The sequence below is a fragment of the Sciurus vulgaris genome (assembly GCF_902686455.1).
Source record: "Sciurus vulgaris genome assembly, chromosome: 1".
Taxonomy (NCBI): Eukaryota; Metazoa; Chordata; class Mammalia; order Rodentia; family Sciuridae; genus Sciurus; species Sciurus vulgaris.
This window is the reverse complement of record NC_136461.1, coordinates 119,570,641-119,586,930: the sequence shown is the minus strand read 5'-3', so window position 1 is coordinate 119,586,930 and position 16,290 is coordinate 119,570,641. Positions and strand designations below refer to the sequence as shown.

General features: G+C 36.6%; 2 protein-coding genes across 2 annotated transcripts; both read left to right on the top strand.

The window, feature by feature from the left end:
• Window positions 1-307: 307 nt before the first annotated feature.
• OR10K2 (olfactory receptor family 10 subfamily K member 2) lies at window positions 308-1,249 on the top strand (the record flags this gene model as incomplete). The annotated part of the gene is made up of 1 exon (XM_079101649.1): window positions 308-1,249. One exon carries the CDS (start codon window positions 308-310, stop codon window positions 1,247-1,249), a length of 942 nt encoding a protein of 313 aa, XP_078957775.1.
• An 8,791-nt stretch (window positions 1,250-10,040) lies between these two features.
• Window positions 10,041-11,009, top strand: OR10T2 (olfactory receptor family 10 subfamily T member 2; the record flags this gene model as incomplete). Its single annotated transcript, XM_079127792.1, has 1 exon — window positions 10,041-11,009. The coding sequence occupies one exon, from the start codon at window positions 10,041-10,043 to the stop codon at window positions 11,007-11,009; it is 969 nt and encodes a 322-aa protein (XP_078983918.1).
• Window positions 11,010-16,290: the final 5,281 nt, after the last annotated feature.

The window sequence follows — 16,290 nt, the reverse complement described above, 5'->3', positions numbered from 1 at the left end:
AAAGTGATACGCAGAAATTGAAATATCAGCCTAATGATGGGAATGAAGAAAAAGGCATGGCAAGAACTTCTTGACAAAGGTGTTAGCATTACTACAGAGACCTAAAGGCTAATGTACACTTGCTTAATTTTAGATATTTTATTTCTTAAAAAAAATAGAAGGGAGGAGGAATGATGTGTTAGAACCCCAAATCAGAGAATACCTGCTCTGCCATGATGCATTTCCTGTGACTCTATTAATTTTCAGGGAACTCTGTTGCTACTCTCTCGTCCTCTCTCCTGGACTGTTTCCTGATGATGTACCCTCCATGGAGTGGACCAATGGTACTGTGGTGAGAGAGTTTGTCTTCCTGGGCTTCTCTGCTCTGACTGGGCTGCAGCAGCTACTCTTCGTGGTCTTCCTGCTCCTCTACCTCTTCACTCTGGGCACCAATGCCATCATCATTTCCACCATTGTGCTGGACAGAGCCCTTCATACTCCCATGTACTTCTTCCTCTCCGTCCTCTCCTGCTCTGAGACTTGCTATACCTTTGTTATTGTGCCCAAGATGCTGGTGGACCTGCTGGCTGAGAAGAAGACCATCTCCTTCCTGGGCTGTGCCATCCAGATGTTCACCTTCCTCTTCCTGGGCTGCTCTCACTCCTTCCTGCTGGCAGCCATGGGTTATGATCGCTATGTGGCCATCTGCAACCCTCTGCGCTACACTGTGCTCATGGGCCACGGGGTGTGTGTGGGACTAGTGGCTGCTGCCTGTGCCTGTGGCTTCACAGTGGCTCAGATCATCACATCTTTGGTATTTCACCTGCCCTTCCACTCCTCCAACCAACTGCATCACTTCTTCTGTGACATCTCTCCTGTCCTCAAACTGGCATCTTACCATACCTATTTCAGTCAGATTATCATCTTCATGCTCTGTGCATTGGTCTTGGTTGTTCCCCTGTTGATGATCTTGGTATCTTACATTCGTATCATCTCGGCCATCGTCCAGTTTCCTTCCACGCTGGGCAGGTACAAAGCTTTCTCCACCTGTGCTTCTCACCTCATTATTGTCATTGTTCACTATGGCTGTGCCTCTTTTATCTACCTAAGGCCTAAGTCCAACTACTCCTCAAGCCAGGATGCTCTGATATCCGTATCCTACACCATCCTAACTCCATTATTCAACCCAATGATTTATAGCTTAAGAAATAAAGAGTTCAAATCAGCTCTTCGTAGAGTTGTGGGAAGAACAATTTCTCTGCCACATTAATCTGGATCCTACCTTTCTAAACAGTGAAGTGCAAGGTATACAGGGGGAAATACTACTCAAAGTAAAAATGATCAAGCAATTGAGCACCATGTTCAGTAACAGAGAATATTACTCCCTTGTTTCCAAGTACAAAATTCTAAAAAACATATCTTCTTGACATGATCACATGAATTATTGCCCATCTGAAGGTTTTCTTCTCAATTTAATGAAAAATAATAAATGGAAATTATAGGAAAACATACATGTGTTCAGAATTCTAGGTCTTGCAAATACTGTCACAGTCTCAACCAAACTAGAAACTAACTCTGTTAAAGATAAACAGAAACCTAACTCTGCTCAAGAAACCAGGAAACCCCTGCTTTTCCCTTGCCTCTCTTTCTGAATATTTTCTAAATCTGTCTTTAAATGAGATAATATTTGTCAAATGCATGTTTGGTGCATAAGAAATATCCAATTAATTCTCAAGTAAGAAAATTATACCAGATGATATTTTTCTAATTTTTTGCACTGGAACATATCTAAATTTGGTCAGCATACCTTGAAGATATTCCTAGCAGCATATGTTAAATAGAAACATCTAAAATCACATAGTTTGGCCAGGAAAGGTAAGCTAAGCTTAAATCCATTTCTTTAGACATTCTCCAAATGAGAAACTGTGTGAAGAGCAGCCAGACTCTGTTCTCCATGCAACTTAGGAGTCTGCATGTGTGGTTGAGGACAGAACTTGAGTGAGACATTTTAATGAGCTCTCCTTCCTGCAGCAGTAAGAGCAAACAGGAAGCTCTGCAAGATATGCCTCCTCACATTACATTTCTTTTCAAGATCAACTTGTAAATAAAGGTCTCCTGATTGATTATTTTTGGTGCTCAGTGTTTTCCTTTACTTCCACAAATCTCATCAACAATGAAGCTAGGGGGAATAAAGTTGGACCTCTCATTCAGAAGCCCTGCTTTCATGCAATGCCAAGGATACCTGCCAATGAGGTTAGTCAAGTGCTTTTCTTTTATGTTTTTGAAGCTTGAGACTTGCTGAAGACAGGACTTGAAGATGATGAAAACTAAAGCAAAATCATTTATGTAGTCACCAAATACCCCTTTTTTTGGCTTTGTTGCTTATTTCAGGCCTTTAGCCTATCAAATGGTCTCATGTAAATGAAATCAACTGATAACCTCTAGTATGTATCAGTTGAATGTATTAATTGTTTGTTCCTGCACTATATGCTGTTATTTAAAAATGCTACTTCATTTACATTTTAGAGCAGTCTTGGGAAGTACATATTATGTTCCACATTTTGTACATGAGAAACTGAAATTCAGAAAATGAAAATGACCTTCCTGCTGAAAAATAGAAGTGATACTGAGCCCACATGAGTTGTTTCCTTAGTTAAGGCCTACAATACCTTCATATGACCTCTTGCAAAGACTGACTAATTAATAGAGAGTAGAACACGTAAGTATGCATCTTTAATAATACAAGACTAAGCCATGTGACATTGGTGGAAAAGGTATGATCTTAACATAAGACAAATGGCCTTCAAATCTTATTTCTTTTCCAGGGTTGTGGATGCTAACATTTTGGGGTCAAATGTCGGAGAACTGACAAGTGGGTAAAGTCACTGTGTGTTGAAAGGTCACAAATGTCAGAATGACTCTCCTGGCATTTTTATTCTTCCTCTTATTAATGCCATATGACTGAATAAAATAACTAAAATGACCTCAGACACACTCTCCTATTAGTTAAAACTGAACTTCTTACTCACTGTTCCTCTTTTCTTACTACACTAATGCATGTCTGTACATGCACACGTACACACACACACACACACACACACACACACATACACATACACACACACACTTTGGTTAACTTCATCTCCACTCTCTAAATGTAACCTGTAGAACAGTGATAAGATTTTGAGATTTGGAGTTGAATTTATCAAGAAACCAAAGTCCTTTAGGCCACATACTCTAGTCAAGTTCACAGATCAGTCTACCCTTGAATTTCAGGCATAAACTCAATCAATAATAATAAACTGGTAGTTTGATTTTCCATTCGTCATTGTCTATTATGTATTATCTCTTTTGAATGCATAATGGTAAAGAGGAAAGGTTAAACCAAGGCAGGATTATGAAAATGCTGTTACCTAGACCACAAAAACTATTAGCTTACCAGGCTGACTTCATGTATTAGGATAGATTTTCTAGGACAACCCTTTACATGAAGCAAATCAATCACAATTGAACTAAGGACACAGTTCTTCAACTGCCTGATGTACATTTCCCATACTTTGCATTAGCAAGTCCAACTTTTACCTAGGAGAAGGAAGCCCACACAGTAGCTCTTTCTAGCTCCTTGTTTAACCCAATATCTACACTATTAAGGTTTGGATACAAGGTAACCCCCTCCCCCCCCAAAGCTCCTGAGTTAATGCAGGAGTATTCAGAGGTGAGATGACTGGATTATGAGAACTATATCCCAAGCAGTCCATCCTTGTTTGAATGGACTTACTTGGTGGTAACTATAGACAGCAGGGCAAACCTGGAGGAGGTTGGTCACTGGCCACGTGCCCTGGAAAGACTGTTCTTCCCCATGGTCCCTTCCCTTTGCTCTATCTGCTTCTTGGCCACCAAGAGGTGAGCAGCACTCCTCCACTATGCCCTTCTGCCATGATGTTCTTGGGCCATAACATGTGTTATGGGCTATATAGTGTGAAGTTTCAATGCATGTATACATTGTAGAATGACTAAATCAAGGCAATTAGTATATCAATCACCTTTAACATTTGTCCTGTGTAGTGAAAATAATAGAATTGTAGGAAATATCTTGTATATTCTGAATCCTAGATTCTTATCAGAGATATGATTACAAATATTTTCTCCCATTTTGTGAATTGTCCTTTCATTTCTTAATAGTATCTGTTGAAGCATATAGTATTAATATTGTTTAATTTATCAATTTTCTCTTCAGTTCTCTTCAGTTGCATTTTATGAACCTGAGTTTTTCTTTTTTTTTTTTTTTTTTTTTTCAGTACTGGGGATTGAATATGGAGGGCACTCTATCACTAAGCTACATCCCCAGCCCTTCATAGTTCATTTTGAAAAAGGATCTCACTAAATTGCCTAGACTAGCAGGCCTAGAACTCGGGATCCTTCTGCCTCATCCTTCCCAGCTTTCCAGTAGCTGGGATTACAGGCATGCACCACACCTGGGTGAATGTAATTCTTTTAACACCTGTATAACACCCATAATGATAATAATAGGAGTAAGTGACCTACTTGGAGCACTTTTCATGAGGTACATCTTTTTTCCCCACATTATAACCCTTTTCTCTGGTGTTTCTATTACCTCTGTTTTATTAATATAGAAATGAAGGCACAGAGAAGTAAATTATCCATGATTAAACAATAGGAAGAAGTAGAGCCAATAATGAGATCAAAGGTATATTACTCCAAAGTTACTAAACAAATACACGAGTTGGTCATCTCACTCTTCAGGGGTATTCTGTCATTATAAACACAACAGCAATGAGGAAAATTTCGCATACGTATATTTGCATAAATTTACAAGCAAATATGTAGAATTAAATACTAGAACTAGAATTAATTAACACAAAAATATGATCATGTTTTAAACAACTAATGCCAAAATGATTTTTAAAAAGTATCAGTTTTACCCACTCCCAATAACATAAGGTATAGATTTCTCAGTCCCTGTGAAAAATAACAAATGATTGTTTATTTGTACCAATCAAAAAAGACACAAGTATCTTATTTTAGTTTATATTTCTAGTATACTTTTTCTTACACAAATTGTGCATAATACATAAGGTAAAAGAATATGCGTTCTATAACCTTTCTATCTGCATTAAAATCTAACTTAGCTGTGTGACATTGGACAAGTTACTTGATTTCTTTGCCCATCACTTTTATCATCATTTAAATTGTAATATAATAATGTAAATAATAAGCAAAAGTGAGGATGATAGTGACCTAATATTTGTACTGTAATTTGTGTGATAATAGTGCCTGGAATACAATAAAGTCTATGCAAATATATTAGTGTTATTCTATAAATCCTAGACATTTACCCTCAACATTTGAATTATTATCTCTGTTTTCATCAACTAATGTGAAATAAAATTTTTACCAGATTCTGTATTATCATGTATGTAGATCTCATGTCTTCATACAAGTAAGTCTTGAAGTAATTTTGAAATTTTCCCTAGGGATGTCAGATGTATATATTTTAAGATTTATTTCTATTTAAATGCTTTGGTAGTAGTGTATTTTACATTTATTCAAATTTCTTCTTGTGATATTTAGAAAAAATTTTTCTGATACAAAATTTTTATTTCTTTGACTTTTTAAAAAATCAACTTATAATGTGCCAGGACCGTAAGTAAAATATTGAAAAGAGGAGTATTAATGGGCTATTATTTATATCTCAAAGGGAAATCTCTTAATATTTTATGTTTAGTTGTTTAGTTTTAAAATTTGCTCCAGCTTCTTTGAAAGTGAATGTCATAAGATTAATAAAATAGCTTCTATTCTTGTTTGGTTAAAAAAAATATGAATGATCATGATTGTCTTTCTTAAATCAATTAAGGTAAGGAATTAGAGTAAAATTTTTATGCCAAACAAAGAATCACTTGCATTTGGGGAATTAAACTTAATTTACTCCATTTTCTATTATATTTTTAAAATATGAGCTAATATGTATTATGAGCTAATATTTGTGTGTTCTTATAAGTGAAAAGTGGTATGAAATTTTTCTCTCACAGTTCTTATTGAGTTTTGATCTTAAGGTTTTGCTGGATTCATAGAAAGAACAGATTTTTCCCTTTCTTTATGTCTCTGAATGAGTTATGAATCATTGAAAGTATACTATTTTTGAAGCCATTGGGATCTGTATATTTCTTTGCTGAATGATAGGATGGTAAAATGATTAAGGTGTTTATGTTTATATAAGTACTCGATTTCTTTCATAATGAATCAAGTTAAGGTTTATTTTACTAGGCATTCATTGACTGTCACCTAAATTGTGCATGTCTATTTGAATATTCTTCACAATATGTCCTTTTGAACTGGCATCTGTGGTTATAGTGATGGTATGAGTTAAACTTGATGAATTATTATATCCCTTTTATTGTGTTTGATGTTTATTGGGGTTCTTTCTCAAATCAGTATCATTGAAGATTAAACAATTTCATCAGTTTTTTTTTTTTATACCAAGTTTTGACTATGTTGATACTTGAAAGTTTCGTATCTACTCCAAGTCCTACCTTTACTACAACCTTTTTAATTTATATTTATTCGGGAATGGTGAAACCAACAGATCAGGAAAAGACTGCTATTGACAGATAACCATCTGTCACTATTACTCACAGTTACCACATGGGAAAGGGGAGCACACCACGCCACACAAGAAGCACCAGGGAGAGAACAGTGGAACACAGTTCTGTCAAAGGCAGAGAGAAGGAAGGGATACTGAGGTAAGACTGGCTTTTCAAGGAAATAATGAGCAAGGCAGTGTCAGCTGGTTGAGCAGGTTAGGACTGACTAGTTTGAATAATTTCAGTGGGCTCCAAGGTTACCCCTAGTTGTCCGATGCTGGCTCGGAGGTGATTAGGGCAGGGGGAATGTCTCTCCTTCTTAGAGCCTGAAAAAGAAGGCAGGCAGTTTGGAATATGGGTTCTGGATTCTAGTACATACAAAAAAAAAAAAGAAAAAAACTCATTTGTAACCTTTTCGTCAGAAAGTATCTTAACCGCACCCAACCTCCCCTGTTGCTAAAAGAATGATTATTTGCATTTTAAGTGTTTCATTTACACATGGAAAGGTTTTTTGTATTGCTTTGTTTTGCAATCTGAGTATCTCTTCTGATTGTAAATGAGATGTCCTTGTTCAAGTTTAGACATTAATTTCCACTTTTTTGAGCTCTCTTTAAATCTCAGGGGTCCCTAGTCCTTAGAATCCCAAAGGCTATAAATACTGTCCAATCCAATTATAGGATATGAATTGGCATATGAATGTAGAGTGGGCTATTTTCAGCTGCTTATTTAAAACATTAAGGTGTGGACATCTAAGCATTCAAATGAACCCTTTGAGATGTGTCAGTTCATGTTCTTCCAGTCATTTAACCTTTCAGGACTGATGTCACTGTTTTACTACTGGCTTTCTGATGCCTGTTTCAACATCCAAATTTCCTAGGAGACTCAGTCCTCAAATTCAAAGTCACATGTCAGCGTCCTCAATCTTTTAGACATAAGTGGGTAAGTGTATATTCTTTGTCAGTTACTACCTGAAGAAAGAAACATTTTTTCATAAGCTTTCAAATTTAAAAAAAATTTCACACATAGTTTTACTGTTATGAAAATATTCTGCACCAAGTTAAAACTTTATTTCCTCTTTTATTATAATGAAAGAAGCCTCTACTCTGAGTAGACATACACATTCACATACAGATACAGACAAATACACAAATCACACCTTAATATATCAAATTGGAAAACTGAGGAATAAGGAAAAGAAGAAAACAAGGGTGGAAAAGCTCTCAAGTATAGATTACTCTTTTTAATGAAAGATGATTTTGAGAAGAATAAAAAATTCAGGAATGATAAAGACCTATAGTAGAAAAGCAGAGAACACATTCCAGATAAAAATCACGTTAAGTGAGAAAACTCGTCAACACAAGGAGAATTAAGCCATGCCATCATTTAAATATGTAGAGTCTGTTAAGTCCCAGTACTGTTGTGTGTCCTACAGATCATTTATCTCCCCCCCAAAACAGTTTAGGTGGGGAAAACAGATGTCTATAGAGATAAGTTAATTATAAAGAAATACAAAGCAGTATCCACCCTACTCATCATATAAGTATGGTTTTAAGATCACTAAGTGTTGTGAAAAGGAAAGCATCCCTTCAGGCTCTGACAGTTAGGGAAGGTTTATTGGAGAACACAGGCTTGAAGGGGATTTGAATTTGGAAATTATATATATGAAACAGCATGAAGAAGGTATAAAAATAGAACTGCGATTGTGACCTGAAACAGGATGTTTTGCATATCACCAAATCCTTGTTAGAGTCACAAAAAAGTGAGATGATGATTTAGGATTATGTTGAATGCTGTTTGATTATGAAACGGTGATTGCAATTAAGCAGTATCCTCTTTGACTTCTTCATTTTTGAGTGTGTTCATCAACTCTATAGTTGTACCTATTTTCCTACTCCTTTGACCTGTTTTCTTATCTCCCTAATTTTTGGATAAGAGAAAGAAGCTTGTACGTGTATTATAAAATTTGATGATACCAAAAAAATTGGATCAAACACATAAGCCAGAAGTCAGCAATGTTAAGATTAGTTTTATCTGAACAAGCATTATGGAACCACATTTTAGTCCCTTAAAAAGGTATATGGCAGATAATCTTCTGGCAAGGTAAATAATCAGTGAAATAACAACCAGGTACAGTGGTGCACACCTGTAATCCCAGCCACTCAGGAGGCTGAGGCAAGAGGTCAAATGATCAAGGCTAGCCTGGGCAACTAAGTGAGACCCTGTCTCAAAATAATAATAGTAATCATAATAATAATATGTAGCTCAGTAGTAGATCATCTCTGGACTCAGTTCCAAGTATGAAAAAAAAAAAAAAAAAAAAAGACATACACATTTTGTTCCTGCACATAAGAAGCCTACACATTGTAGAAGAAGCCAAAAATATAAGGACGTGAATTCAATTTAACATATTAAGTAAAACAGTGAGGATGCTCTCAGGTTACCATTCTCAGGAGAGAGGACATAGTATACTTGACTTGCCTGAGAGATAAAGACAAAAACACTTGTGCCATCTACCAGGTTGTTTGGATCAAAACGAGGTACCTTACATGAGAGCATCTTTTTTCTGCAAAGTCTGATATAAGGAAAGGAGTATTTTAGCAGGTGTGGGGAACTTCTTAAGCAAACGAACCACACAGGGATGAAGAATATGAACACATTCAAGTATGTCGTGTCAAGCAGCTCTCTCCATTTCACATCCATGCATAGACTCATCACAAGATGCTCCATACACATACAATTTTATGTACCAGTTAACATAAAATTAAAACTTGAAAAAAATTAGATAATATAAAATAAATTAGCCAAAAAGTTTGGGGATGCTGAGTGGCACCAATACTATACCTGATCTCTCCTGAATCTCTTAACCTAATTGTGAAAGTAACAATGATTGAGACTTTGTGGGGTGGAAAGTCCTATCAGTAAGATAATAGAAGTTTTCTAAAAAAATCTCTTCTTGTTTTCTGTACCCTAACATTTTCTGGCTATTAATTGCCATAAATTCAAAGTGCATTCTTTTTCCTCTTCATGCATTATCCTAACCTAGGACTTCCTGCTCTGCCCCGATCCTGAAGATTCTCAATGCCTTTTGTTTCACAGGCAGGAATGTCAGATTAACCCATTAATCTCAAGTTTTCAATTCTGTATAGGAAGCTGGGACATATTGGGTTAAACTGGGAAATTGTTTTCATTTCATTGAATAGTTTTTAAAAAAATATTAAAGAACTCCTTTTAACCTTTCAGTATTTCTATTAGACAGGAATTGTTTCTTACTGTTCAGAGTAACAATTTCTTGTAAAGAATCATCCAAAAGGCTATATTTTTATCTAGAGAGGTTGAGAGAAAGAGTAATATTCCAAGTCTGGCAAAATACTTAATGTAAAAGCATTGGGAAAAAGTTTTTATTCTGATGACAGTTACTGTTGTCTCTCCTAAATTCATTCACAGAAAGAAATCATCCAGATGCAGGGTTTTAACACAACCACCGTGGTTACCCACTTTGTTCTGGTGGGCTTCTCCAGCCTCGGGGAGCTCCAGCTGCTGCTCTTTGCCATCTTCCTGCTCCTGTACTTAACCATCCTGGTGGCCAATGTGACCATCATGGCTGTCATCCGCTTCAGCCGGACTCTACACTCTCCCATGTATGGTTTCCTATTCATTCTTTCCTTTTCTGAATTCTGCTACACTTTGGTCATCATTCCTCAGCTGCTGGCCCACCTGCTCTCAGCCACCAAGACCATCTCCTTTGTGGCCTGTGCCACCCAGCTCTTCTTCTTTCTTGGCTTTGCCTGTACCAATTGCTTTCTCATCGCTGTGATGGGATATGATCGCTATGTGGCGATTTGTCACCCCCTGAGGTACACACTCATTATGAACAAAAGGCTAGGACTGGGGTTGGTTTCTCTATCAGGAGTAACAGGCTTTTTTATTGCTTTGGTGGCCACGAACCTCATTTGTGACATGCCTTTTTGTGGTCCCAACAAGGTCAACCACTATTTCTGTGACATGGCACCTGTTATCAAATTAGCCTGCACTGACACCCAGGTAAAAGAGCTGGCTCTCTTCAGCCTCAGCATCCTGGTGATCATGGTGCCTTTTCTGTTAATTCTCATATCCTATGGGTTCATAGTTAACACCATCCTCAAGATTCCCTCCGCTGAGGGCAAGAGAAAGGCCTTTGCCACCTGTGTGTCACATCTCACCGTGGTCTTTGTCCACTATGGCTGTGCATCCATCATCTACCTTCGGCCCAAGTCCAAGTCAGCCTCAGACAAGGATCAGCTGGTGGCCGTGAGCTACACCGTGGTTACTCCCTTGCTTAATCCTCTTGTCTACAGTCTGAGGAATCAGGAGGTAAAAAGTGCCCTGAAAAGAGTTTTGACAATGTCTAAAGCTACCAAGATGAGTCAACAAAGTAGTTTTTTAAATTAACTAGGAATGTCACAGAAAAATTCAAAGTTTTAAAATTTTTCTCTGAACTTTTAGACCCTAGTTGAATAGTTCTTCCCATTCTAGAAGAAAGCAAGTCTATATGCTACATTGTCTCATGCCTGGTTGTAAAGGGAAAAGAAAGAAAAGGAGTTCACACTTGGCACAACGAGAAAAGCATGAGATCTTTTTGAGGGAAGACACAACCCAAAATAAAACTCAAGCCAAGAATTACTTTTCTGGTTGGATAAAGAAAAAAAGGTCTGACATGGTTAATAGCATTGTCAGGATATGGACATTCATATAGTAAATTCACTCTGTACCAGGTTCCATGCAAAGAGAAAAAAATCCCTAAATTCTTTTAAAATTTTAATATTTATTTATTCATCAGTACTGAGGATCAGATCCAGGGCCTCATACATGCTAAGGCAAATGCTCTATCACTGAGCCACACCCCAGCCCCAAAGAGGAAAAATCAAGGTAAATAATTCCATAGTGGACAGGTACGGTGGCACATGGCTTATAATCCTAGTGGCTTGGGAGGCTGAGGCAGGAGCATTGTGAGTTCAAAGCCAGCCTCAGCAGCTTAGCATGACCCTAAGCTATCCAGCAAGATTCCAACTCTAAATAAAATATAAAAAAAGGGTTGGGGACATTGTTCAGCAGTTAAGAATCCCTGAGTTGAATCCCAATTATAAATGAATAAATAAATAAATAAATAAATAAATAAAATCCATAGATTTTGGTGGTGGAGGAGCAGGTAGGTTGAAAGATAAATAATGAAAAAATTATAATGCAAGATAATCTGATCTGTTAAAGGGAAAAAAATAGTTGTAAGAATCACGAAATGAAAAAAAATGAATCTTTATCCCTTCTGAAAGTTATAAAAGGCTAGGGGTAAGTGGGATGAAAAGAAGAGAAAATTTGAAGTGGAGTCTTAAAGGGAGAACAAGATTTCAATACTAAGAAAGTGAGTTTTTCCAGTGACAAAAACATTAGTCAGTATTACTAATTTTTAAACTTTACGTCAGATTTTTATTAGTATGCTAATTAGAAAGCAAACATTACATTTTTGCTTACAGTTGTGATTTGTTTTCCTAGAGCGGTATGTTTAAGTCTGTAAGAGGATGTAACTGTATTTAATAATGAACTAAAAACCATGGATCACCACACTCTGATACCTGCTGCTCAAATGAAGGCAGACACGGCCCCCTCTTCCACTGACCCTGACTGTGAGGGCAGTGATCAACACTCATGCCATTCTGACATTTTATTTTAATAATTTGGATTATAAACACTGAACTTAATCGATTTTAAGTCCTAACCCGATTGTTTTCAAGCTATGTGCTTTGGGACATGGTATTTAAAACTATTAAAATTGATGAGTCTTGAACTTTATCTGGGTTTCGTTCTGTTTGCTTCCTTTTCTTTTCAGAGACTGTGTAAATTACCTAGCTAACACAGAGCTCATCTTTTGTATATTTTTTCCAGCCCAGCAATCCAGTCATACCAGAATAAAAAAAACCCTGTGAATTGTTAAAATGACATTGCATCACACAAATGGAAAACTATATTATGTTTTGACTGTGTAATAGTGAAAATGACATATAAACAAGAAAATGTTTTACATAACAGATTCAGCAGCATGTTCTATTCCCTCTGTAAAGTGCTTGATTCCCACAGCATAATGAACACACATCAAATAGATTACTCAATAATATGCCTGCATAATTCACCTCTGACAAGTTAAGTCATATCATTTGTTCTCAAAATCCTTTATAGGGATGGTATTTATTATTCAATTTATTCTACTCATGAAATTTATTTTTTTTACTGTGCTTGCACAAAGATTATTTGTTACTTATTCAGTTAAGGCAAGTGTTTTGAAAACATGAAATCAGAGCAAAAAAATCAAATCATAAAAATCCAAAAGTGTGATCTATGTGAATTGTTTTGCAAATGTCTTGAAGTTCCTGCTTCTCTTTAAATCAATTCCCAGCACTGCTAAATAAATAAATTCACCAGAATTTAGGTAATACTTAGGGGTGGACTTAGGTAGGACTACCCTGAGCAACTCCAATCAAATAGTCCAATATTCAAAGTAAAAGTCTTATATTTAAATAAAAAAATCAATCAATATGTGTTAATATATGTGTACTTAAGACGTAGCAAAACATTTTCATTATACAAAAGTCATCTTTTTGATTTTCAGCTCAACCATTTTTTTTCAAATTAACCAACCAATTATCTGACTCTGTTAGATCAAATGACAGGGCTTCTATTGTATGTTTTCAACTATGTTTAAAAAAATTATTAAGGATGAGAAAAGAATATAATATACAAAAACAAAGTTAAATGTGCTAAAATGATGAGCAGTTGATTAATTTAATTAATTATTTAAGGTCTTATAATTTTGTGAATAGCTTTATCACTCAAGGTTGCACAAGCAGATGCAACTCTTGTTCTTCCAAGTTGTCACCCACCCAACCTGCCTTGTTGGCAAGAAATTGGCTGTTTGCTTCTGGAATCCTTCTATCCTGGATTTTTTCAGATATCCTGGGGATTGACTTATTTGAAGTCTTCAGAGTAGTCTCCACATCAAAGCAGAAAGAAGCCTGGTTATTCTGTGCTGCTGCTCCTTCCCCTCACTAGCAGGGCAGACCCTAGGGGGCTGGCAGGCAGTGTACTTCACCCACTCTCTACAGCAGTTCTTTGGAGGATGTTAACCTATTGCTTTCAGGGAAAAAAAAAAAAAAAATGAGACTCCCTTACACGTGCTCTCCTCAGATTGAAGCTCTGCTCCTCTTTAATTCTCATCCACAGCCCTGTCCTGAACCACCAGCAGCCTCAGGAATACTGAGTCAGATCTCGGGTTACCTCCCCTCTTTTCTCTATGGGACTACCTGACTTAGACAGGAGCTCTTCCTCTGAAACACTGAAAGATCTTACTTACCCCTTGTCCCCCATTCTTCTAAGGCAAAATACCCTTGCAACTCAAGGGCTTCCTCTCTGTACTTTTTTCAAGTGTGTCTACTTGAGAAAATTTCTTCCAGTGATGTGAAGATGATTTTCTCACTAGGAAAGGAGGCAAATCAAATAATTTTTTTTCTTTTGGTACCAGGGATTGGACCCAGGAGCACTCTTCTGCCACTGAACTACAGTCCCAGATCTTTTTGTTTTTTGAGACAGAGTCTCCTGAAGTTGCCTCTGCTACTCTTGAACTTGTGATTCTCCTTCCTCGTCCTCCTGAGTCACGGATTACGGGCTTGCACCACCACACCTGGCAAAATATTATTAAAAGTAAAAGTGTCAGTATAATTCTGGCAGGATTCTCCATACATCCTATTATGTTTTCAATTGGAAACAAACTGTAAGCTTAAAAAGGATGATTACTTGAAGTGTTCTATGTTACATTTTTTTTTTTTTTTCGTACCAGAGTTTGAAGGTAGGGGTACTTAACCCAGCTCTATTTATTTATTTATCTATTTTATTTTGAGGCATCATCTTGCTAAGTTCCTTAGGGCCTTGATAAATTGCTCAAGCTGACCTTGAACTTGCAATCCTCTTGCCTCAACCTCTGAGCCACTGACATTACAGGTATGTGCCATCACACCGGGCAACCTAGCCGATTCTTTTAAAAGAAACATCTTAAATTTGCTATCTCCAGTAAGTAACCTAAGGAAGTATCCATTACACATCTTCAGAAGGAAAGCTGTAGTTTTCTTTTGATTTGAAGTATATATCAGCTTTTCTTAAGAGAGAGGTTGTGAGGGTTTCAAATTTTATGTTTTTCCTGAAATCATATGTTAATACAAATATTAAATAATATTTTCATTAAAAATGTGGGTTTGTTTTCAGCAACATTTTGAGTGTAAATAATTCTTTTGAGTCCCAAAGTACATTTATTTTTACTTTTATAAAATATTCCCCTTTATATAGTAAAAATTAGTTAATTGTTTTTACAACTAATGAGTAAACAATCTAAATAATAATTTAAAAGCTCATACTACCTCACTGATGTCAAAATAAGATCAAGGCCCTTTTAACATGAGGTTTCTTTTATTAAGTAAAGAAACTCTGGTTTACTATGTTTTTGGTACAGATTAAATGGCTGAGGGAAATCATCAGAAATTTGATACATATATAACCACAAAACTGGGTGTCCTGGAGACCTTTCAGTCACTAATTGAGGGAAGTATATATGTGATTGGGATAAAAAGCCCAAACGCACAAATCATTATATGAGCACATAACTCACAGCTGAATGCACATTTTCTTAAATTATACTTCTACTCTTTTTTTCATTCTGCAACTGTGGTTTTAAAGGGGGTTCCCCATGATCACGTGACTGGGCAAGAAAACCCCATAGCCTGCTTCATGGATAGTTCTGCTTGATATATCAGTACCAAGAAATGGACTCCAATTGCTCAGAAAGGGACCCGAACCATCAGAGGACAGAACTTCAAACAGAATATGTTTTTCCACTTTTTTCAGATAAAGAATAGGGGAAACAGAAAGACAGGAAAATCCAGGAAAATTCCTCTGGTCTTGCCAAATTATCAAAAATCTGGGGGAAGAGTCAGACATTGGTAGCAAGGATATTTGAAAAAGAGGTAGAAAAACCTGTAAGAACAGTCCTTGAATATAAATCTAATTGTATCCACATACATGTTCAGTAGGACCTCAAAGCAAAAATGTGATTTTAATAATGCAGTAGTTATGATAACGCATTCTGAGAAAAATAGAGAAAAGTCAGACACAGTCTGTGGGCACATAGGTTAAGGGAATAATTCTAATAATTCTATGAACTGGGCTCACTGTGTTGACCCCCACCAACTTTAAAAAATAAAAAACAGCAATTTACCTTCAAACCTTCTTGACTTAAGCCGACAGAATATGTTAAAGTCCTCAGGAAACAACCTGTTATCTGCAGGAAAAATGCAGGCTGGAGCTACTGATGAAAAGAATACTAGTTTTCGTGAAGAGGGAAATTATGTGACTCTTACACAGACCAGATCCCACAACTCATGGAGATAAAGATAATCTTCCCTAACCATAAAATCTGTAAGAACAGGTTCTAATTATGACAGGTCAGCATGGACCAAAGTGACCTAGAATTGTCATGGCAGTGGGAACTTGAAAGTCTCATATTATCTTGTGTCAGTCAAAAGTCAAGAGGTGGACCTGGGCATGATTCTCTGAAAACTTTCCTGAGACCCTCCAATAAGACTGTAGAGTGAGAGGCACACCATCCCTCTCCTCTCTGAGAAGACTCTCTCCCTTG